The sequence below is a fragment of the Lingula anatina genome, chromosome 9 (genome assembly GCF_051362555.1).
Source record: "Lingula anatina isolate TDL-2025a chromosome 9, LinAna3.0, whole genome shotgun sequence".
NCBI lineage: Eukaryota > Metazoa > Brachiopoda > Lingulata > Lingulida > Lingulidae > Lingula > Lingula anatina.
In genome coordinates, this window is record NC_141775.1 from 9,105,420 (window position 1) to 9,128,960 (window position 23,541).

The 23,541-nt window shown below is 37.0% G+C and overlaps 4 protein-coding genes and 1 long non-coding RNA gene across 10 annotated transcripts in view; 4 read left to right on the forward strand and 1 right to left on the reverse strand.

Moving 5' to 3' along the window:
* Positions 1–47: 47 nt before the first annotated feature.
* Positions 48–8,496, forward strand: LOC106174569 (mitochondrial 2-oxoglutarate/malate carrier protein). The gene is made up of 10 exons (XM_013556227.2): positions 48–229; positions 917–978; positions 1,260–1,350; positions 1,793–1,879; positions 2,443–2,565; positions 3,712–3,802; positions 4,140–4,230; positions 4,978–5,077; positions 5,693–5,744; positions 6,047–8,496. The coding sequence occupies exons 1-10, from the start codon at positions 174–176 to the stop codon at positions 6,218–6,220; spliced, it is 927 nt and encodes a 308-aa protein (XP_013411681.1). The 5' UTR covers positions 48–173; the 3' UTR covers positions 6,221–8,496.
* A 223-nt stretch (positions 8,497–8,719) lies between these two features.
* LOC106174648 (mitochondrial 2-oxoglutarate/malate carrier protein) lies at positions 8,720–17,035 on the forward strand. The gene is made up of 10 exons (XM_013556341.3): positions 8,720–8,868; positions 9,468–9,529; positions 9,811–9,901; positions 10,606–10,692; positions 11,346–11,468; positions 12,180–12,270; positions 12,606–12,696; positions 13,111–13,210; positions 14,037–14,088; positions 14,846–17,035. Exons 1-10 carry the CDS (start codon positions 8,813–8,815, stop codon positions 15,017–15,019), a joined length of 927 nt encoding a protein of 308 aa, XP_013411795.1. The 5' UTR covers positions 8,720–8,812; the 3' UTR covers positions 15,020–17,035.
* LOC147759875 (uncharacterized) lies at positions 9,898–10,421 on the forward strand. Its single transcript, XR_015331195.1, has 2 exons — positions 9,898–10,017; positions 10,142–10,421. It is a non-coding gene; the product is annotated as an uncharacterized LOC147759875 (long non-coding RNA).
* LOC106174742 (glutathione-independent glyoxalase DJR-1.1) lies at positions 17,032–20,368 on the reverse strand. 2 transcript variants are annotated; one of them, XM_013556457.3, is made up of 5 exons: positions 20,163–20,368; positions 19,661–19,819; positions 19,261–19,330; positions 18,691–18,774; positions 17,032–18,208 (listed from the first exon to the last, which is right to left on the reverse strand). In XM_013556457.3, the coding sequence occupies exons 1-5, from the start codon at positions 20,322–20,324 to the stop codon at positions 18,051–18,053; spliced, it is 633 nt and encodes a 210-aa protein (XP_013411911.2). In that variant the 5' UTR covers positions 20,325–20,368; the 3' UTR covers positions 17,032–18,050. The 2 variants fall into 2 exon arrangements, with proteins under 2 accessions (XP_013411911.2, XP_086852249.1); XM_086996123.1 differs by lacking the exon at positions 20,163–20,368 and adding an exon at positions 20,002–20,137.
* A 189-nt stretch (positions 20,369–20,557) lies between these two features.
* Positions 20,558–23,541, forward strand: part of LOC106173268 (forkhead-associated domain-containing protein 1) — a 31,266-nt gene continuing 28,282 nt past the window's right edge. For 4 of the 5 annotated variants that reach the window (XM_086996109.1, XM_086996112.1, XM_086996111.1 and 1 more), the window contains exon 1: positions 20,558–20,960. In XM_086996109.1, coding sequence (XP_086852235.1) covers positions 20,868–20,960 — 93 coding nt within the window. In that variant the 5' untranslated portion in view covers positions 20,558–20,867. The remainder of the gene's footprint in view (positions 20,961–23,541) is intronic. The other variant, XM_086996113.1, reaches the window with a different exon arrangement.

Sequence of the window (23,541 nt, forward strand, 5' to 3'; positions counted from 1 at the left end):
TGAAAAGTTTGTGAAAATATCAGTATTTACACAGCGTTTGGGTTATTTTCCAAGGTTTTATTGATTTAATTATAGATATTATATGTATATTCCATAAATAGAAATATTTGTGTCACATGACATGTTCGTGATAAGCTGTACGTGGAGCAAGGTAAAGGTCACCAAGCGGCAAGATGGCGGATCAAGGGATACCCAAGAGTGTTAATTTCCTCTTTGGGGGAAGCGCGGGGTAAGAATATGTTGGCATTTAGTAAAGGGGCAGCTCCAGGTTCTGTGCTATTCGTCATTTCAATTTTCTTTTCATCGCAAAACGAAGCGAATGAAAGATTTTGCCCTGCGATCTTCCGAATGAACGGGAACGCATTGGTATTTAGAGGTCAACGATGTCATTACAGATTTTAGCAGAGAGATTTTAAAAGGTTCCTCCTGTGCCAAGACCATTGTGAGATTAGACTGTACACCAAATTTTAGAAGATAACGCAAACATGTATGGGTACTTCCACTGTATTACCCCCCCCCCCCCCCCCAAGTGTGGTTGCTTAAAGCCCACTTTGATCAGTTAGTGAATTGAAAAAACATGTGAAATGATTTTACAATACACCACCCTAGTAAATCACAATGCAAAATTACATCTTTCAAGTATTTTTAAACAAATTGCATAAAAATGCCTGTTTAATACACCCTTTCTAGCTTGTTTATATTCCATATCATGCAAGATTTCTGAACAAAGAACATACAATAAAAACTCAAAATAAAATAATTAGCATTGTCATTTGACCCTCAATACATGCCATGCTTACAGTACCCTACATGTTGCAGGCTGCAACCTCAATCCATATAAACACATTTATCTTTTAATGATTTTAAGTTACAATGTTTATAAAAGGTGCAAACATAATATTCCATTGCCTTTCAGCATGCTGGCAACATGCTTTGTGCAACCCTTGGATGTGGTGAAGAACAGATTGCAATTAAGTGGTGCGTAAGTTTCCCAGAACATTGTACATAGAAAAACAAAGTACTGCTTGTTTGATTAAATTAGCTATATAATGCATTTCACCAAAAATGCACTGGCATCGGTCTGTCACAGTCAGTGTGTGTGTGTGTGTGTGTGTGTGTGTGTGTGTCTTTTTGTATCAGTGTATCTGTGCTCCTGTTTTTACGAAGAGGCATAAGTAATTGACTACCCGAATTTTTCTGTATGTTTGTCAGCTTTGGTGTCTAGTCAAGCCAAGTACGGATATCACATTATATTCTAGGAGAAGGAGGGGCGCCTAGGCTCTACAACAGTTCCTTTGACGCCATCAGGGCCATCTATGTGAAGGAAGGATTTAATGGCTTGTTTGCTGGGTAAGTACACTTTCTCTCTTGAGACAGGCTGTTAGACAGACAGACAGGGTAAGCTATGCTGAGATGCTGAGAGATAGTTGAACAGACAAATGGGTAGACATGCAGACAGATACAGACATACGAAATGATAACATTATTGACAGATAGACAATCAGACAGACTGACAAGGTGACAGATAGACAAGTTGACAGACTGCCAAGGTGACAGATAGACAATCAGACAGACTGACAAGGTGACAGATAGACAGACACATACACACTCACACATTTGGGCATAGATGCTGAGAGGTAATTGAACATGCAGAAGGATAGACATGCAGACACACACAGACATACGAAATGATAGCATTATTGACAGATATATACTGTCAGACATTGATATGACATCAAAGATAATATTAATACAATTTTGATTTATTAGTTCTCTCTCTTTTGATCTGCAGTCTTTCAGCAGGGTTGCTAAGGCAGGCAACATACACTACTACCAGGCTTGGGATCTATACTACTCTCTTGGATAGGGTCAGGGCTAGGTAAGGTCAATTTGCATTCAGTTAAAATAATGAAACTGAGAGTGTATTCAGAACAGCGGACTAACAGATACCCTGGTCAAATGTTGTGACCCACTATTGACATTGCATTCATGCGGACTGACCATATTTGATCCTTAGATTTGTTAGTCTGCTGTTCTGAATGTGCTGTAAGATACGTTGATAAAAAACATTATTGGAACTTCCAGTTGTGAGAATGCATTTTCATGACTTTTTTTTTTGTTCTTACTGTTAACAGCCCGAGTCCTTGTAAAAAGTTGGCAACATTGTCTAAGGGCCTGTTCAGAACCAAGCTGATTTGTGGACTAACTGATCTGCGGATCAAATATGGACGACCCACTTAAAAGAGTAACGCTTAATCCAGTAATGCATTCCCCACAGAGATTACAGGCATACTTTCAAGTAAGTCTGCCATATTTGATCTGCAGATCATTGAGTCCATGGATTCAACTTGGTTTTAAACAGGGCCTAAATCATAGCATTGCAAATCAGTGAATTTTAGACAGGGACATTTGTGGATGAAAGTGTTTTCTTGTCTTTCACAGGAACCAGGGGGAAAATCCTAATTTTGCTTCTTTGTTGGCTATTGGTCTTGTTGCTGGTGGTTGTGGGGCAGTCGTTGGAACCCCCGCTGAGATTTCCCTCATACGAATGTGTGCTGATGGCAGGTAAGTTTGTGTGAGTTTGTGCACACGTGATCGAATGCATGTGTGCATGTTGCACCAGGGCCTTACAAAAACTTGATGCTCAAAACCATTTCACTCCCAAGGGGATTAATTTTTTTGTTATGAAATTTTTCCCACTAGTATCAGCACTAGTGGGCTAGACATGGTCTTAAAGTGCAATTTAAGTTCACAAGTGATCTTACACGATCTTAATCATTACAACAGAAGTCTTAAAATGGACTGAATCTGCTTTTAAGATCAAAAATGATCTAACATTTATTTAAGTGGTCAAGCAGTTTCCTCCCGTCACAAGGGGACACCTCCCCTCACAATAGAGGACACCTCTGCTCACAATAGGAGAATGTGTAAGGGGAGGTCTGGTCTTACACATGTTTTAAGATCATGTTTTAAGATCATTTGTGTTTTTTAATTGCACTTTAAGACCAAATGAAGCCCACTAGTGCAGCAGATTTCCAACTTTATGGGAGCCAAAAGTATTATTTTTGAGCCAGATACAGAGGGCCTCATGCGATTTTTTTCAGAATTTTTCACTAACTAGCAGTCTCATCCCTGGTATTTAGAAACACTAAATATGTGCACTCGCACACGTGAAAGTACACACACATACATACACACGCATACATACACTAAGATGTGTGCAGGTGAATTTAATTTCTTTTAAAAATTTAACTTTTCATGAGAATAACTTACCAGGTCTTTTGTTGCTTTCAATTCTACATTGTTATGTAAAGAAGAATATGATTGCAGCGGAAGGAGTGAGGGAGGGGCAAAAAAAGAGACAGAGAGTGAGAGCAGACATGCTGAGAACTTTTCAGAATGGTCGGACATTTGGACTGGCAGTAATGACTGGCTTACTAGTACTTTATTTGTGAATGTGACAGGTTTGAAATGGAAGTGAAAAAACACTTTGGGTCTTATATAATTTTATTAGTGAAGTATGCCGAATGATGACTGTAAATTCAAAATTGCAGCTCTTAAAACTCTTGTCGGTCCTTTGGACCGACCGAGTCCAATTTTTTTACCAGTCCAGACAAATTTTGCCATTCATGCTGATCAGACCGACAGTTTCAGCATGTCTGTTAGAGGAAACCCAAATAAGCCTGCAATACACATGTTGCAATATTCCAGGTTACCAAAAGAACAACAGAGAGGGTACACCAATGTGTTTAATGCTTTGTCAAGAATAACGAAAGAAGAGGGAATTGCCACATTGTGGAGGGTATGGCTACTTTATGTGATATTTCAGTTATTCTGAAAAATTCCATAATATGAAATGAAGTAAGCAATGAAACACCACATCAGGAATTAAGCCATGAGAAGCTTAGAGAAGTACATGTTAATGAATGCAATATTTATTTATTATGTGGTAGAGAACAAGTGTGGTTTTTTGCTAGATTCATGTTTACAAAATGACACCTATTTTAAACCATCTGTCTTGAACTTAGTATTTTGGCCTCTACTCTCTGGCTTTACCGCTGCACACACCCCTATCTCTCACCTTGACTGTGTTATTGACCTTGACCCTGTGTTGAACTATGACCTTGACCTGGTTCCAGGGTTGCCTCCCCACAGTTGGCCGTGCTATGGTGGTGAATGCTGCACAACTGGGCACCTACTCCCGGGCAAAACAGATGCTTCTCAAAACAGGTGAATGTTAGGGTGCCTCCCATAGATTTAGATCGATCTAAAGATTAAGTTATAGGGTCTATTCCCACAACTTTAGATCGATCTATCACTGCGGGGAGTCTCACTAGATTACTGTCAGATAATCCGCCTTAAGTGTCCGTCCCCGCCTACTACAAGCTGTAAGGGGTAATTAACTTTTGTGTCCGCCCGGCTGACAGCTATTTAGCGTGAACCCCCAGGGAGTAAGGTCGATCTAATCTATGGAAATGGGCTGTTAGATCGACCTAACTCCCTGGGGGTTCACACTTAATTGCAGTCAGCCGAGCGGGCACCATAGTTGATTACCCCCTTTTAGGTGGGACAGACGCTTAAGCCAGCCAAGCTGACAGTAATCTAGTGGGACTCCTCACAGGGATAGATGGAACTAAAAATCTATGGAAATGGGGCGTAACACACATGTTCAAATGCTTGCACACACACACACGAACACACACTCAAGTACAAACCAACAAATGCGCTCACAGATGTGCACACTAACACACTCTCATACATGCACACACACACACATACTTTTACACGTATACATGCTTCCATACACACATTTATCTAATTGCGTTATGACTGATTTATCATTTTACTTCCTTTGGTAAATTATTTGAATCAAGGAAGCAATGAATTTTTTTATTTTTTTGATTGATAAAGAGAAAATATGTCAAGTGAAAATTATTTAATTATATATACATTTGCTGTGTTTATGGAATATTTCAGGTTATTTCCGTGATAATCTTTTCTGCCACTTTAATGCCAGTATGATCAGTGGTCTGGTAACAACCATTGCCTCCATGCCAGTGGATATTGTGAAAACCAGGTATGGCTTCCTTCCTGACTGTATGAAAATATTGTAAAGCTCGTTGAACTGTTATTTTCTAAACCAGGAATGTCATTGTTCTTGTCATATATGTAATAAAAAAAATATGTGAATAGTTGCTAAAATTGGGTTTTAACCATTTGTAGAGCTTGTTTCTTGGGAAGAAATGTGAAGCTGTTTAAATCCTTATTTTTTAAAAATCAGGTTAAAACCAGATATGGTTTGTTTCTAGTAAAGTAATATTAATCCATATGAACGCTAATTGTCTAAACTAGGCATGATTTGTTTCATGTATAAAAGAAGGCTGATTGGACTGAAGTTGGGATGAAATGTAGGTTTTTTTGCAGTTTCCTGGGGTGCCTACTGAAGCTGCTAAACAATAATTAATTACCTACTAGCAGCTTCAGTAGGTGTGACAGACATCTAAGCCACTTAAGTTGATTGCAATTTAGCGAGAATCTCCTCGGAGATGGATCAATCCACAGTTAGTACGATAGGGTCTAGGAATGGTCCCTATGAAGCAGAGTGATGTTCGTTACATGTGAATAAGCAGGTAGTCAGGAAGATGTGAAAATGAACTTGTCATTTTATAGCCCACTTTCTGTCTTGTTTTAGGTTACAAAATATGAAAGTCGTAAGTGGAGTGCCGGAATACTCTGGTGCCATAGTAAGTATTGATATATGATGTTCAAGTAAAAAAAAATAATTGTTAGAAGATAGTTGAGATAAAAGATTTGCTGTAACTTTCTCCTGATACTTTTAGTTTGTTCTGTCTAGTTTGTTCTGTTTTCAGTCCTACAATTCATCAATCTCAGTGCGTGAAAATCTGTTTTTCAATGAACTAATTTTTTTTACTCCTATTATTTTTTATCAATGAAAATATCTTTTAAGATCTTAAGATATTTTACATTTAAAAACATTGCTCTCGACTCATTTTAATCCCTTATTTGTTTTATTTTTTAAATTCAGAACTGCTTCACACGCGTAATCAAGGTAGAAGGCGTGTTCAGTCTATGGAAGGGTTTCATGCCGTACTATTTCCGCCTTGGTCCTCATACGGTGCTCACCTTCATATTCTTGGAATTTTTTATCAAGACCTACAAGAAGACTAAGGGCATTGAAGGCTCATCAGGTGGTCTCTGAAGAGGGTTTCTCTTAAGATCCAGGAAGGGAGTCCCAGAATTACAAAACATAGGTTTATGTCGGATTCAGTGCAGAGCAGAGAATTACAACATTACAACTATCACACAGGATGCTGTTAATATAAACTGTTAGTCCTTAAATATTTTTGGTCTTATTCAGTTCAGGATAAGTCTGCAGTTGTCTACTAAAACAGAGTGGAGAATATTTTATTTAGAACAGAAACTATTTCTTTCTTGTTATCACAAGGATGCAATGTTTGTTTGAATTGGACTGCCAGTGCTTTGAGTAAGACAATTTTTCCTTCTTTCTTTTTTTTTTTTCTTTTCTTTTTCTTGAAACAGGACCATGGTCACATTTTCTTTCTTTAAAAAGTTACAATATTGCATAGACTCTAACTTCTACCCATTTCATATAGATGGTTACAATGAGGGTGGCATTTGCAGGTCCCGATCCAGATGTGCTCGCTACCAAGCCATCTGTAACAGGCAAAAGGGACCGTAAGCCCCCTTTACACTGGAAGGTGTTCTTTCTGCATCCCGTAGTACGACACCGTTGGAGAGTGAAAAAAATAATAATCATTTAAAGCAATAATAACTCTTCGTTTCGGCCAAAAAATGAATTTTCCTGGAGTAAACAACAATTTTCCCATACTTTCCAATGGTTAATGAATCCATTTTTACATTCAAAGTTGGTCCCTGGTTTTTTTCTAAAAAGTTTGGTTTTTTGTTAAAATCTCTTAAGAGATTTTAACATAGTATAGCCATCAATGGAGGTCACGTGGTCTAAAGACAAGCTCAGATATCAGAATAATAGCTATAACTGCTTTTTTGTGGTAAAACAGAATATACTATATTTCTATGAGTTATTCACAAGGTTTTTATTGTGAAATATAGATCTCATACGAAGAGTTATTACCCCTTTAAGGGATAACAACTGTTCATTTTGGCCAAAAAATGGATTTTCCTGGGGTAAAGGACAGTTTACTTTATTATGGTTAATGAATCCATTCCCACATTTTTTTTCTAATAATTTTGGTGTTTTATGATTTCTCTTAAGAGATTATTAGAGTGTAGCCATCTATGGAGGTCACATGATGTGGTGGCAAACAAATTCCAGAATAATTGTGTTAACCATTTTTGGTGGTAAACTAGAATTAATTATATTTCTATGAGCTGTTTACAATGCATTTATTATGAAAAATAGATAACTTACAAACAGTTGTTATCCCTTTAACATGCTGACAACTGGCCGATCATTGAACATTCATTCTGCAACCAAAGTGATGCTTACCTCCAGTTTCATGGTCACGCAAGGAAGGACATCGTCCAGTGTCTTGTGCAGTTTTGAAATCCTGTGTGTCTTGCCTAGAAATGTCTTTAGTTGTGCAAGTTTTTTTTTTTCTTTTAGGACTATAACTAAGCTTGGTGTAAAGTATTAATGACACAATTTGCTTCATATAAATGCTTCGACTTTAAATGCCACAAACCTATTTTTGGGACCTGTACTTCGGTTTAGTCAAATATATATTATATAATTTTACATGTATTACTAAATAAATATTGTTTAAATGCAAAGTACTTTATAATTTTTTCCCCTCATTGGAGGCACATTTTTTCTTAATTACTTTGTCAGATAGCTGTGAGCTTTATACTACTATACATATTTTTGCCATATTGTCAACAGATCTGAAGAAAAAAAAATTATTTTGATAATATCCACCAGTTTTATTCAGAACTGCCTTTTTGTGTAAGGTTTCACAAGTGCATAGGATCCTAAGGGGGGGGGGGGGGGGGGGGGGGGCACATGCAAAAATTGTCCATATTGATCATGTTTTGTCTTTTTGATACCTCTGCAATGACCCCACTCATTGGTGGGTAAAAAAATTGCTTTTTTTCTTTTAAAAAATTACCTTCAGCATACCAGTTTAGATACAAGGATACCATTAAATACAGTGCTTTAGAAGTAACTTGATGTACAAAAATGGATTCCTTTTCATTACTGAACATATAACTGAAAGAGTAGGACATAATATTGGTGGTGCAAAGATGCTGAATTTGTTTTCTCTGCAACTTACTGTTGATAGAAACAATTTGCCACAAGAAAAGAAAGTAAAATAATTGTGAATTTCAAAATTTGTTAATATTCAGTATAACAGTTATTCAGCTAAAGTCTATAATGTAACTGTAGAGGCTTGGATGTATGTGTGGCACAGTTTTTTTTCTCTTGGTATGTTTCTCCTCACTGTTAAAGAATAAAAAAAAGAACACTGATACAAAGTATTTGGAATTTTTTACTTCAATCTCCTTGAAAACTGAGCACCTAAACTCAAACGCACTCCTCAGGTAGAAGGTACAATAAAATTATTATAGGCCAAAAATGGTTAAAGCAGTGACCTTTACCTTGCTCCATACAGCTTATCACGAACGTGTCATGTGACACAAATATTGATATTTATGAGAGATACATATAATATGTATAATTAAATAAAAATGAAAAAACAAACATTGGAAAATAACCAAAAGGAAAATAGAAATGTTTGTGTCACATTACACGTTCGTGAAGTGGAGAAGGTAAAGGTCACCAAGCGGCAAGATGGCGGATAAAGGGATCCCCAAGCGTATTAAGTTCCTCTTTGGGGGAAGCGCGGGGTAAGAATTTGTTGTCATTTAGTGAAGGGACAGCTCCAGGTTTTGTGCTATTCGTCATTTCAATTTTGTTTTCATCGCAAAACGAAGCGAATGAAAGATTTTGCATGGCGATCTTCCGAATGAACGGAAACGCATTGGTATTGCATTGATAGAGGTCAACGTAGCACGTAGCACGAAAATTCATGCGAATAAGCACTCCTATTGACGATTCTGATATGTACTGGCTATGCTTACACATATGTGGTAACACCTTGATAAGTTAATGAATTGAAATAGCATGTAAAATGATTTTACAGTACACCACGCTAGTAAATCACAATGCAAAATTACATCTTTCAAGTATAACAATTTGCATAAAACTGCCTGTTTTTATACACCCTATCTATCTTGTTTTTATTCACAATGCCAGCTATCAGAACAAAGAACATACAATAAAAACTTATAATAATATAATTAACATTGTCATTTGACCCTCAAAATATGCCATGCCTACAGTACCCTACATGTTGCAGGCTACAACCTCAATCCATATAAACACATGTAGCTTTTGAAGATTTTAAGTTACAGTGATGCAAACATAATGTTCCATTTTCTTTCAGCATGCTGGCAACATGCTTTGTGCAACCCTTGGATGTGGTGAAGAACAGATTGCAATTAAGTGGTACATAAGTTTCCCAGTACATTGTACATAGAAAAACGAAGTACTGCATGTTTTATTAAATTAGATATGTAATTATTCATTTCACCAAAAATGCACTGGCATTGGTGTAAGTCACAGTCACTGTGTATGTGCGTGCGCATTCGTGCGTGTGTCTTTCTGTATTGGTGTATCTGTGCTCCTTTTTTTTGCAAAGAGGCTTAAGTAATTGACCACCCTGATTTTCCTGTATGTTTGCCAGCTTTGGTATCTAGTCAAACCAAGTATATCACATTATATTCTAGGAGAAGGAGGGGCGCCTAGGCTCTACAACAGTTCCTTTGATGCCATCAGGGCCATCCATGTTAAGGAAGGACTTAATGGCTTGTTTGCTGGGTAAGTACACTTTCTCTCTTGAGACAGGCTTTTAGACAGCCAGACAGACAGGGCAACAAGCCAACAGTTAGTCAGACTGACAAGATGGCAGATAGACAATCAGACAGACTGACAAGGTGACAGATAGACAGAAAGACTGACATGGTGACAGATAGACAATCAGTCAGGCTGACAAGGTGACAGATAGACTATCAGACAGACTGACAAGGTGACAGATAGACATTCCAAAAGACTGACAAGGTGACAGATAGACAATCAGTCAGGCTGACAAGGTGACAGATAGACTATCAGACAGACTGATAAGGTGACATATAGACATTCCAAAAGACTGGCAAGGTGACAGATAGACAATCAGACAGACTGACAAGGTGACAGACAGACAGGCACACACACACACACACACACACACACACACACACACACACACACACACACACACACACACACACACACACACACACACACACACACACACACACACACACACACACACACACACACACACACACACACACACTAGTATTTGGGCATAGATACTTAGAGATAATTGAACATGCAGATGGATAGGCACACAGACACACATAGACATACGAAATGATAGCATTACTGACATATACATACCGTCAAACATTGATATGACATCACAGATAATATAAATACAGTTTTGACTTATTAGTTCTCTGTCTCTCTCTCTTTCTCTGCAGTCTTTCAGCAGGGTTGCTAAGGCAGGCAACATACACTACTACCAGACTTGGGATCTATACAAGTCTTTTGGAGAGGGTCAGGGCTAGGTATGTTCAATTTGCATTCTGTTAAAATAATGACACTGAGAGTGCATTCAGAACAGCGGACTAACAGATACCCTGGTCAAATGTGGTGACCCACTATTGACTAAAGAACTTGTCGCTTAATTTCCAATGAGACACTGAATGGATTCCCTGCAGGTATTACGCAGCAGGCATTCAAGTGGACTGACCATTTTTAATCCGCAGATTTGTTAGTCTGCTGTTCTGAATGTGCTGTAAGATACGTCACTAAAAACATTATTGGACACGTCCAGTTGTGAGAACACATTGCTAAAAATTTCTTGACTTTTACTGTTTTTTTTTCGTGTTTTTTTTTTTGTTTTTACTGTTAATAGCCTGAGTCCTTCTAAAAAGTTGGCAACATTGTCTAAGTCACTGTTCAGAACCAAGCTGATTTGCGGACTAACAGATCTGCGGATCAAATATGGACAACCCACTTGAAAGTGTACAGCTTAATCCAGTAATGCGAATACACGGCATGCTTTCAAGTAGGTCTGCCATATTTGATCCGCAGATCAGTTGGTCCATGGATTCAACTTGGTGTTGAACAGTACCTAAATCATAGCATTGCAAGTCAGTGAATATTAGACATGGACATTTGTGGATAAAATGTCAAAGTGTTTTCTTGTCTTTCACAGGAACCAGGGGGAGAATCCTAATTTTGCTTCTTTGTTGGCTATTGGTCTTGTTGCTGGTGGTTGTGGGGCAGTTGTTGGTACCCCCGCTGAGATTTCCCTCATACGAATGTGTGCTGATGGCAGGTAAGTTTGTGTGTGTGCATTTTGCACGTTGCATCAGGGCCTCACAAAAACCTTGCTGCTCCAAGTATTAATTTTTTCGTTATGAGATTTTTCCTACTATCAGCAGATTTCCAACTTAATGGGAGCCAGAAGTATTATTATTTTTGAAATCGATACAGAGAGCCCCATGCCACATTTCAGAATTTTTCTCTAAATAGCAGTCTCCACCCTGACATTTAGAAAACACTAAATATGTGCGTTCGCACACATGAAAATGCACAGACACACATACATACATACATACATAAACACACACAAATACATGCACACATACACATACACACACCAAGAAGAGTGCAGAAGAATTTGAATTTTAAACAATTAACTTTTCATGAGAATAACTTACAGGTCTTTTGTTTCTTTCAATTCTACTTTGTTATGTATAGAAGAATGTGATTGTAGCATTTAGCTTTTAATTGCCATCGGAGCTTCATATTTATCACATGCTTTGAGAAAAGCTTTTTGGAGTTCATGCTGCAGATATTAGGCATATAAAGTAAGACAATCTTGCATGCGCAGAGGGAGAGAGAGCAGGGGAAGTAGTGAGGGAGGGTCAAAAAAGAGGGAGGGAGGGTGGGAGAGTGAGAGATGGAGAGAGAGAGAGAGAGAGAGAGAGAGAGAGAGAGAGAGAAACCCTAATTAACCTTTAATACACATGTTGCAATATTCCAGGTTACCAAAAGAACAACAGAGAGGGTACACCAATGTGTTTAATGCTTTGTCAAGAATAACGAAAGAAGAGGGAATTGCCACATTGTGGAGGGTATGGCTACTTTATGTGATATTTCAGTTATTCTGAAAAATTCCATAATATGAAATAAAGTAAGCGATGAAGCACCACATTAAGAGTTGACCCATGAGTAGGTTTGAGAAGTACATGTTAATGAATGATATGTATATTTATAATATGATAGAAAATAAATGTTTGTTGGCTAGATTCATGTTTACAAAATGACACCTATTTTAAACCATCTGCCTTGAACTTAGTATCTTGGCCTCTACTCTCTGGCTTTACCGCTGCACTCATCCCTATCTCTTACCTTGACTGTGTTATTGACCTTGACCCTGTGTTGAACTATGACCTTGACCTGGTTCCAGGGTTGCCTCCCCACAGTTGGCCGTGCTATGGTGGTGAATGCTGCACAACTGGGCACCTACTCCCAGGCAAAACAGATGCTTCTCAAATCAGGTGAAAGTTACACACATGTTCAAATGCTTGCACACACACACACACACACACACACACACACACACGTACAAACCCTTGCTTTTTCTCATACACATAGACACAAATGCACTCACAGATGTGCACACTAACACACACTCATACATGCACACATACACACATACTTTTACACGTATACATGCTTCCATACACACATTTATCTAATCGTGTTATGACTGATTTATCATTTTACTTACTTTGGTAAATTATATGTCAAGGAAGCAATGAAAATTTTTTTTGATTCATAAAGAGAAATAATGTCAAGTGAAAATTAAGAAACAGAATTTAAATTGTATAACTTGCTTTCTGAATAAAAAAAAATTCATCCCAGTAGAGCATTAATGATTATATATATGCTGTATTTATGAAATATTTCAGGTTATTTCCGTGATAATCTTTTCTGTCACTTTAATGCCAGTATGATCAGTGGTCTGGTAACAACCATTGCCTCCATGCCAGTGGATATTGTGAAAACCAGGTATGGCTTCCTTCCTGACTGTATGAAAATATTGTAAAGCCGGTTGAACTCTTATTGTTAAAACCAGGAACGTCATTGTTCTTGTCAAATATGTAATAAAAACTGTTTGAACAGTTGCTAAAATTGGGCTTTAACCATTTACATGTAGGGCTTGTTTCTTGGGAAGAAATGTGAAGCTGTTTGAATTCTTATTTTTTCAAAATCAGGTCAAAACCAGATATGGTTTGTTTCTAGTAAAGTAATATTAATCCATATAAACGCTAAATTTTGTCAAAACTAGGCATGATTTGTTTCATGTATAAAGGAAGGCTGATTGGACTAAAGTTGGGCTGAGATGTAGGTTTTTTGCAGTTTCCACCCCCTGCCCCACCCTCTAACTCTCTAATTTTAAATGTTCTTCAAAATTAAGTTATGTGATGACTTTCATTGTCTCTCCTATTCAAATAAGTTATTAAATTTACTAACTCATTTTTCATCTTTTTTTTTTAATGAAACCTTCAAGCTCCATCTCCGAGGGTTTTCTTGCTAAATTGTTTTCAGATTAAGCAGCTTACATGCCTGGGGTGCCTACTGAAGCTGCTAAACAATAATTAATAGCAGCTTCAGAAGGCGTGACAGACATCTAAGCTGCTTGAAAGTTGATTGCAATTTAGCGAGAATCCCCTTGGAGAATCCCCATCGGAGATCAATCCACAGTTAGTACGATAGGGTCTGGGAATGGTCCCTCAGAAGCAGAGTGATGTCTGTTACATGTGAATAAGCAGGTAGTCAGGAAGATGTGAAAATGAACTTGTCATTTTATAGCCCACTTTCTGTCTTGTTTTAGGTTACAAAATATGAAAGTCGTAAGTGGAGTGCCAGAATACTCTGGTGCCATGGTAAGTATTGATATATGATGTTCAAGTAAAAAAAATATAATTGTAAGAAGATAGTTGAGATAAAAGATTTGCTGTAACTTTTCAATTTGCTCTAATGTTGGAAGATATAAAAAAAACTATGTTTCTGGAAATTTTTGTAAATGTTTTGCTTTCGTTACAGCATTTGTAGATTTAAAAAGGATAACATTACCACTGTTTTCAAAAAACTTAAAACTATATTGGTGTAAGTGAAACTTGGTGGCCTTTCTGAACTGCATCTGACCTTTTTACCAATGTGTTTATCAACGCTGCAGACTTTTTGTTAGGGAAAATCATTTTTGCTGTAGACTTATTTACAGAAAACTGGATAATTATAATTATTATTTCTCCTAATACTGTTAGTTTATTCTGCTTAGGCTTGTTTTAACTCCTTATATTCATCAATTTCAGTGGGTGAAAATCTGTTTTTCAGTGAACTAATTTTTTCTCACTCCTATTATTTTATCAATGAAAATATCTTTTAAGATCTTAACAGGGCTTGACACTAACTTTTTTCGATACTGGCCTGAGATATCGGTAAACATTCAAGGATGATTGGACACTTGACATTTTACTTGCTCTTTGGGCCAGTGACCCCATTCATTCAATGGCCCTAGGTTGGTTTTCAGTGGCCCAGGGCCATTGGGCCACCCTTGATGTGAAGTCCTGCTTAATATCTTTTATGTTTAAAAACATTGCTCTCAACTCATTTTTATCCCTTGTTTTTGTTTTAATCCAGAACTGCTTCACACGCGTGGTCAAGGTAGAAGGCGTGTTCAGTCTATGGAAGGGGTTCTTACCGTACTATTTCCGCCTTGGTCCTCATACGGTGCTCACCTTCATCTTCCTGGAATTTTTTATCAAGACCTACAAGAAGACTGCTGGCATCGAAGGCTCATCAGGTGGTCTCTGACGAGGGTTCCTCTTAAGATCCAGGAAGGGAGTCCCAGAATTACAAAACATAGGTTTATGTCGGACTCATTGCAGAGCAGAGAATTACAACATTACAACTATCACACAGGTTGCTGTTAATATAAACTGTTAGTCCTTAAATATTTTTGGTCTTATTCAGTTCAGGATAAGGTTGCAGTTGTCTACTAAAACAGAATGGAGAATATTTATTTTATTTAGAACAGAAACTATTTCATTCTTGTTATCACAAGGGTGCTTTTTCTTTCTTCCTTTTTTCTTTTTTTTTTCTTTTTCTTGAGACAGGACCATGGTCACATTTTTGTTCTTTACAAAGTTACAATATTGCATAGACTCTTAACTTCTATCCATTTCATATAGACCGTTTCAATGAAGGTGGCATTTGCAGGTCCAGACCAAGATGTGCTCACTATACCTAGCCATCTGTAATGGGCAAAAGGGACCGTAAGCCCCCTTTACACTGCACTATACCTAGCCATCTGTAATGGGCAAAAGGGACCGTAAGCCCCCTTTACACTGGAAGGCGTTCTTTCTGCACCGTTAGAGAGTGAAAAAATAATAACCATTAACATGCCGACAACTGACGAGCATTGAGCATTCATTCTGCAACCAAAGTGATGCTTGTGCCTTCTTTCTACGTCCAGTTTCATGGTCATGCAAGGAAGGACGTTGTCCAGTGTAAAGAGGGTTTTAGAAACTTGTGCAGTTTTGAAATCCTGTGTCTTGCCTAGAAATGTCTTTAGTATTGTTGTGCAATGTTTTTTTTTTTTTAAAGAAATCTAGCTAAGCTTGGTGTAAAGTATTAATGACACAATTTGCTTCATATTAATGCTACACCTTTAAATGTCACAAACCTGTTTTTGGGACCTGTACTTTGGTTTAGTCAAATATATATTATATAATTTTATATGTAAATTAATATTGTTTAAACACAAAGTACTTTAAAATGACTTTCTCCTTCACAGCACATTTTTTCTTAATTATTTTGACAGATAGCTGTGAGCTTTATACTACTATACATATTTTTGCCATATTGTCAACAGATCTGAAGAAAGAAAAATTCCTTTGATAATATCCGTCAGTTTTATTCAGAACTGTCTTTTTGTGCAAGGTTGTGCAAGATTTCACAAGTGCATAGGATCCTATTGGGGGTGGGGGGGGGGGGGGGGTGGGGGGGGGGTGACCATATGCAAAAATTGTCCATATTGATCATGTTTGGTCTTTCTGATACCTCTGCAAGGACTTATTGGTGGGTAAACAATTGCTTTTTTTAAAATTACCTTCAGCATACCAGTTTAGATACAAGGATACCATTAAAGGGATAATAACTCTTCGTATGAGATCTATATTGCACTATAAAAACATTGCGAATAACTCATAGAAATATAATATATTCTGTTTTACAACAAAAACAGCAGTTATAGCTATTATTCTGATATCTGAGCTTGTCTTCATATCACGTGACCTCCATTGATGGCAATACTCTGTTATAATCTCTTAAGAGATTTTAACAAAAAACCAAACTTTTTAGAAAAAAACCAGGGACTAACTTTGAATGTGAAAATGGGTTCATTAACCATTGGTAAGTATGGGAAAATTGTTGTTTACTACAGAAAAATTCATTTTTTGGCCAAAACGAAGAGTTATTATCCCTTTGAATACAGTGCTTTAGAAGTAACTTCATGTACAAAAATGGATTCCTTTTCATTACTGAACATATAACTGAAAGAGTGGGACACAATATTGGTTGTGCGATGACCAAGACTTACTGTTGATAGAAACAATTTGCCACAAAAAAAGAAAGTGAAATAATTGAATTATTATATTGTGAATTTCAGAATTTGTTAATATTCAGTATAACAGTTATTCAACTTAAAGTTTGTAATGTAACTGTAGAGGCTTGGATGTATGTGTGGTGCATTTTTTTTTCACTTTATGTGTGTTATGGTATGTTTTTCCCCTCACTGTTAAAGAATTAAAAAAAGAACACTGATACAAAGTATTTGGCATTATTTAATTCACTCTCTTTGAAAACTGAGCACCATTCCTGCCATGCTAGTCAGGATCATGCAGCAAATGAATGTAATTTTGATAAAGATTAATTTTTTCTATGGATTTTAACCATTGTCTACTATGTTGACAAATGCCATTATAACTTTTTTCAATTTATAGAGGTTACAGTTTCTACTAACTTAATTTCGAACTCGAAATCAGATTGTTATTATCACGGTAACTGAAAAAAAAAAGTTCAGCTCAGCCCCAGTTTATACTTCCCTCTCTTAAAAAAAATTAAAACTTGTTATCCAAAGTTGCCTTCCTTAAAACCTGCCACATACTGTTAGGTGCCAACTTCTACACACAGAATAATTACACATTTCATGTGTTCAATTCCACATTTTTATAAAATGATGATATATATTTAATATCCAATATTTCAGAAGCATACAGAATGCATCAGTGCACTATTTTTGTTAACCAACATGAACCAGGTATTGCTACCAAACCCTTAAAGTCTTGGGTCCTTATTATCAAGTCTATGTAAATTTGAGTTCAAAGTCCTCAATTTCTGTGTATTCAAACATTTAAAAAGTTTCAAATAACACCTAAACTCAAATGCACTCCTCGGGTAGAAGGCACAATAAAATTAATATAGACCTGTAGCCAGACATTAAAAAGGGAATGGGAAGGGGGGTTCTGCTGCAAAGAAGAACCTTTTACAAATTAAGTTGACCCAACTCGAAAAATGGTATAGAACCCAGAAAAATGGTGACTCAAAACAAACTTTTGTCGGGCAGTTCTTTTGAATCTACCTTGCCAAGGGGCCTGTGTAAACCACCACCACCCCTCCCGAGGAAGGTGTCTTGTGAGACACTAAAATATTGATGTGCAAACAACTTCAATTTTAGATGCTGCTTGAAGAAACTAATAAATAAGTTGTAATTGTCCCTTCTGACTCAGGGTCAATATATCAACCTTGATTACGGTCGTGGCCAGGCCAGTGACAGACTGACCAATCAGGCCTTGACCAGCATTGGCGGGATGATGGCGTCCCTCTTCTCTTTTCCCATCAGTTCCTGGACAATGTCCAGAGCAAACTCAAAGGCAGTCCCTGGCCCTCTGCTGGTCAGCAGCTTCCCATCCTTGACCACTCGCTCCTCGGAATAAGTGCAACCTGAAAGACGGCAAAGATAACAGGGCCTTGTTTCACAAATTAAATGAATAGTGGATATGTGAAGATAGTACTTAAGTTTTAAAGACCATTCTACAGACATTTAGATCGATCTATCCCCCTAGGGAGTCTCACAAGATTGCTGTCAGCTTAACCAACTTAAATGTCCGTCCCGCCTACTAAAAGCTGTAAGGGGGTAATTAACTTTTGTGCGCGTTAGGCTCCCGGAAGCTGACAGCAATTTAGCGTGAACCCCCAGGGAGTTAGATCGACCCAGATGGATCGATCCAAATCTGTTGGAACCCAGATAAGTATGGTACTTTATTTCATTTTTTTTACGTAATTCCTCTCATTGATTAAAATTTAAAGTCATAAAAAATTTCCTTTGGTAAAATTATAACATGCTTAAAACACAGGTTTAACAGTAAATCTTACTTGTTTTCTTTTTTAATTAACTGCCAACAAAAATTGTTTAATTAACTTACCGGGCAGCATCTTGTCTTTGACTGAGGGATGAGATGTCATAGTTTTACCTTTGCAAATACCATGACTAACAAGGGCTATGGGAGCTTAAAATCAAAAACCAAAATTTGAATATTTCATTTCACTCAATTGGAAAATAAATCCATGTACTGAAAATAACAATCTGCAGTGTAATGGTGTAATCAACTATGTACTTTGAATGAAAATTTTTAGAAACTTTTGGACAAAAATGTTATAGGCAATATATAAAGACCAGCACATGCACTAGTAGCAGAGATTTATGGGAGAAGATGATTGGTGACTCTTTGTCAAGTGACTTTAACCACAGTTTGAGGTAAAAACAATAGTCTGTGCTTTACTCTGTTATATATATTTGTGCATCATGTATGCCTTGACTCTGCAAGAATTGAACATGGTGCGAACTATTATTTTCTGCTCAAACCATAGCTCTAAAAATCCATATAGCACTGAAACTACTTGTTATGCAAATGATATAAAACTTTTAAACTGATAAATACAGAAGAACGAAATTAATCAATTTAATTGATGAGACAAATTTTAATCTCTCACACCTGCACAAATGGCTGCAATCCATTTTCCTGAAGCCTCCTGGGCCTGTAACACTTCTTTCACTTTGTTTGACTGTTACAAATAAAAGGCACAGTGACTGTTATTTACATAAATTCCATCAAATTCAACATAAATAAGAATAATTTCATCCAAATTGGACAGCAAAGACAGCATAATAATAACAATGATAATTAAGATTTATAAAGTCAAGATATGCCTACTACAATTTCTTCAATCTTATCAGCTTAGACTATTTTGTCAGAAAGGTTGTGGACTGAAGTGTAATTGATGATATATGATTAAAAGTCACATAAAAAAGTACAGTAGAAAAATTAACAAATAAATATTTAAAAAAAAAAAGAAAATAATGCTTAAAATGCCAACTATATCATTTATTCTTACCTGTGAAAATGTGTTGGCACCTCCCAGGCCCCCAGGCAATACCACCATGTCGTAAGTATCCTTTGTGGCCTCGTCCAAGCTTTTATCGGGGACAACAACAACCCCACGACTACACTTCACTGGGTCTGTCCCTGTGACACCTGCCACTGTCACATCAATCTGGGGGTAAAGAAAATAAGTTTCTACTGGACAAGTTAAATTAATTTTATCTCGTCTTTCTGTTTATCTTGTATAATCCTTCTAAAATGTATTAGTTACATGTATTAGTATTTAAATAAGCAATACATATTACACTGACTGAATATGGAAAACAAGATAGATGTTTTGCAAAATTAGAATACCTTTTTACTTCAGTTTTGACCTGTGGTAAATGCAATAATATACCCAATTTCTACAAGGAGAAGATGAAAACTGAAGCATTCCTTAAAAAATGAAATGTTATTGTTATGTTAATGAAACTGAAAGCGAATTTGTAGGGGCTGCATGGATCGAGGTCGCTCACCCCTCCGCGTCTCATCACGTCTATAGAAATGACTGCCTCCATCTCTTCACTCCCTTCAGCGACCAGCAGAAGTGCAGACGGCATTTTGGCAACGCTGCAATAATTTCTGTTAACCAAAAGAGGAATTCGGAGTAAATTTCTGCGTAAGACGTGTAAAACCATGCAAAAAGTTTACAAAGACCTTGACCCAATTAAGAAGGACATAGCCTCAATGCCTTTTCCGGTCTGAATGATGTTTCTTCAATTTTTGCCTTATATAAGAAGGTTGAATACAGATTTTATCTAATCTATTATTTGTATAATTCATTTTCTTTCATAAAATGATAGCAAAGATATACATTGACGTCATGTTTTGGGGAAATTGAGTAAAAACACAATGTTTACAGTTTCTAGGTTAGAGAGTAAAACAATCTGGTTGCCATGTTGGTTTGGAGCAGAGGTTGAACTGTCAAGGTTTTCTATTATAATAGGTTTCACTATACATAATTTAAACTACGCGAAAAAAAGAAGAATTTTCACATAAAGCTCAGCAGTACTAAGACCACTGTAAAAATACAAAATATTCAAATCGACAGAAGAGGGTAGAATTTGGTTATTTTGGACCTACGATAGCGAGCACCTGCTGAAGAGAGTCAGCTAATTCACATAAGATTGGACTTTAATTTATCATATGGGATTCCTAGGGATTTGGACGTTATAGCGACCATGAAAGGATATCTTAAGGGACCCGAAGGTGTTTTTCTACTGGCCCCTAAAGTGACCACTGTTGGAAGAGAGGGGTGTGACCTGGCCATTCAGGTAAGGACTGGAACTTAGTATGTGTATAAAGAACAATTAAAAATTATATATGTATTTTATAATCTTACTTAAGTTGAAATATATAACATCATCTCTCTCTCACACACACTCTCTCTCTTACACACACACAGTTTTGAACATGGTTTATTCCCCCCCCCCCCCCCAAGGCACCCAACACATACACAACAGGTACATTAAAAACCTATGCAAAAATAACAAGTTAATGAAACAAGTAAATCCTGTGTTAAGTTACTTTCAAATATATTTATTAAACTAATAAAGAACATTTGAGCAATACAAGTAATATGAGGAAGGCGGAGAGAGACCATGTTATTAATATGTCTACTTTTTCTTTTTTTAATACATTATTTTATAGTAGTGTGAGAAAAATACATTCTTTGCATTTTTTGTTCCAAATACCTTCTCTCCCCTTCCCAATGTGCAGTAATTATCACTTTAATCAAAGCTATAGGACCATAGAAGAGCAATGTTAGAAGCTTAGCACCATTAAAGACATTGTTTTTCTATAAATTGCCCATGATAACATGTGCTAATAGCCTCCAGCAACCAAACATTACCATTACTCACCCTGAGCTTCAGAGCTAACTTGACACTAACCTCTTCACTGTAGCCTATCTTCATCGTGTCAAGTAACCTCTGACCAGATTCGATTGCCTCCGCCGCCCGCCAATCAAATTTAAAAGCCCGCACTCAATGACTCATTAAACGATCTAGCCAATGAACGCGAACGAGTCAAAGCGCGCTTTGTTCAAATCCGGACCAATCAAAGATAAGGCTGAATATCAGGGACTTGCCGTAACCTGTGGGCAGCACGCAAATAACATCGTCTCTCAGTAGATAATGATGCAGGGCTTCAAACTGCTAGACCCTATGGTTTCAATTCCGATTTACTCATATTTTGCAAAGAATCAAGAGATAACTTAACACACTCTTTTTCGTAGTCACTCGCCTTGCTTTCTTTGTGTACGGTAATACACTCGGAACTACTCGGATGTCTCCGCACTCGACAATAACTATGTTGTTAGTATGGAGCTTGCGGAATCAGCCGAGGATTGCCGATTGACGGTCAACCAATCAGCGTTTTCACCAAACTTTGGTGAAAAATTTTGAAACATGGATTTGATTGGCTTATATAAACTAGGTCAAACTATTTTCGTCAGAGGTTACTTGACACGATGGAGAATAGGCTACAGTGAAAAGGTTAGTGTCAAGTTAGCTCTGAAGCTCAGGGTGCCATTACTGGACAGGTATGCCAAATCTTCAGATATGAAGCAAGATAATGTCTGACCAACCTGAAGCAGTTAGACCCCATTCCCATAGATATTTAGATCGATCTATCCCCCTGGGGAGTCTCACTAGATTGGTGTCGGCTTAACAGGCTTAAATGTCTGTCCCGCCTACTAAAAGCTGCAAGGGGGTAATTAACTATGGTGCGCGCTCGGCTGACTGTAATTTAGTGTGAACCCACAGGGAGTTAGGTCGATCTAAATCTAAATCTCTGGATCGATCTAAATCTTTGGGAATTCACCCTTAGTTACCCAATTCTCTCCATGGAACATCACACACTGGGCTGTCATCAGAGATCACTGTTGCCCCCATGCCTACCCTGAAACCTAATTTCCTGGGACTGTCTTCTGGTTTCCTTGGACCTTTCTCTCTTCCCTTACCTTGCTGTGCCCACCTCATGGTTGCCCTTGTGATGGGGTCTGGGTACTTCCCGTTGACATGTTCGGTCCATCTCATTGTTGTTGTTTTTTTTTAGTGACAGAAGAGTAGATCCACCAGAAACTTTGGTTAAATTAGGAAATTTATTTTAGATCAGTCTGCTGTCAGAACAAAAAGCTCTGTCAGATCTACAGCAACTGATTATCAACTGGTATAGATGTTAGCGTGCATGCACCTGTATACACATGCATGTGTGCACACTCACTTGTGTACAAGCACATGCAGTCCCATGCACTAGCTTTCCATTTACACAGAAATGCATTTTATACTTTTAAAAAAATTAATCTAAATTAATGCAACATACAATATGTTTGAAGAAGAAAAATTGTAAATAAGGTAATTTCATCGTGAATCATATGAAAAAGTGAATAGATTAACTTGAAGGTTATATTTGTTTATTAATTGTGAAGATTTCTTGCCAAATAAAGTAATTGAGCCAAAGAAGAGATTAATTGAAAAAAGATGTCTTTTTTATTTTTAGCCAAATTTTCGTCAAATACTTTATACACTACAGTGATATCATAGGAATTATCTGATTCACATGCTTAAGTTTGCTGCTGGATTGACTCTTAAATGTGATTGTTGAAACTCTGGGATTATAGCCTAATTGCAACAGGTGTTATGTGGTCTATACAACCTGTGAAAATCAATTTGCTGTTCTTTTTTTCTACCTTAATATTTTTTTTCGGTTTGTACTTTTTTTTCGATATAAATTGTATAGATGAAATTTTAATTTTTGAAAAATATTTGAAAGTGAACACATTGAAATAATGTTTACAAGTTTTTGCATCAAATTTTGATTTCCACTTTTTTTTTTACATACCAGTAGATTGTC

Bases quoted from the DNA above. Each gene is read 5' to 3' on its own strand.
- LOC106174569 (XM_013556227.2), top strand. From the start codon at position 174: ATGGCGGATCAAGGGATACCCAAGAGTGTTAATTTCCTCTTTGGGGGA. The intron at 2,566-3,711 runs GTAAGTTTGTGT...GCAATATTCCAG, and splicing joins CGAATGTGTGCTGATGGCAG to GTTACCAAAAGAACAACAGA. The intron at 5,078-5,692 runs GTATGGCTTCCT...GTCTTGTTTTAG, and splicing joins GTGGATATTGTGAAAACCAG to GTTACAAAATATGAAAGTCG.
- LOC106174648 (XM_013556341.3), top strand. From the start codon at position 8,813: ATGGCGGATAAAGGGATCCCCAAGCGTATTAAGTTCCTCTTTGGGGGA. The intron at 8,869-9,467 runs GTAAGAATTTGT...ATTTTCTTTCAG, and splicing joins CTCTTTGGGGGAAGCGCGGG to CATGCTGGCAACATGCTTTG. The intron at 10,693-11,345 runs GTATGTTCAATT...TGTCTTTCACAG, and splicing joins TTGGAGAGGGTCAGGGCTAG to GAACCAGGGGGAGAATCCTA.
- LOC106174742 (XM_013556457.3), bottom strand. From the start codon at position 20,324: ATGGTTTTACACGTCTTACGCAGAAATTTACTCCGAATTCCTCTTTTG. The intron at 19,820-20,162 runs GTGAGCGACCTC...CTTTACCCCCAG, and splicing joins ACGTGATGAGACGCGGAGGG to ATTGATGTGACAGTGGCAGG. The intron at 18,775-19,260 runs GTGTGAGAGATT...TTTGATTTTAAG, and splicing joins GATTGCAGCCATTTGTGCAG to CTCCCATAGCCCTTGTTAGT.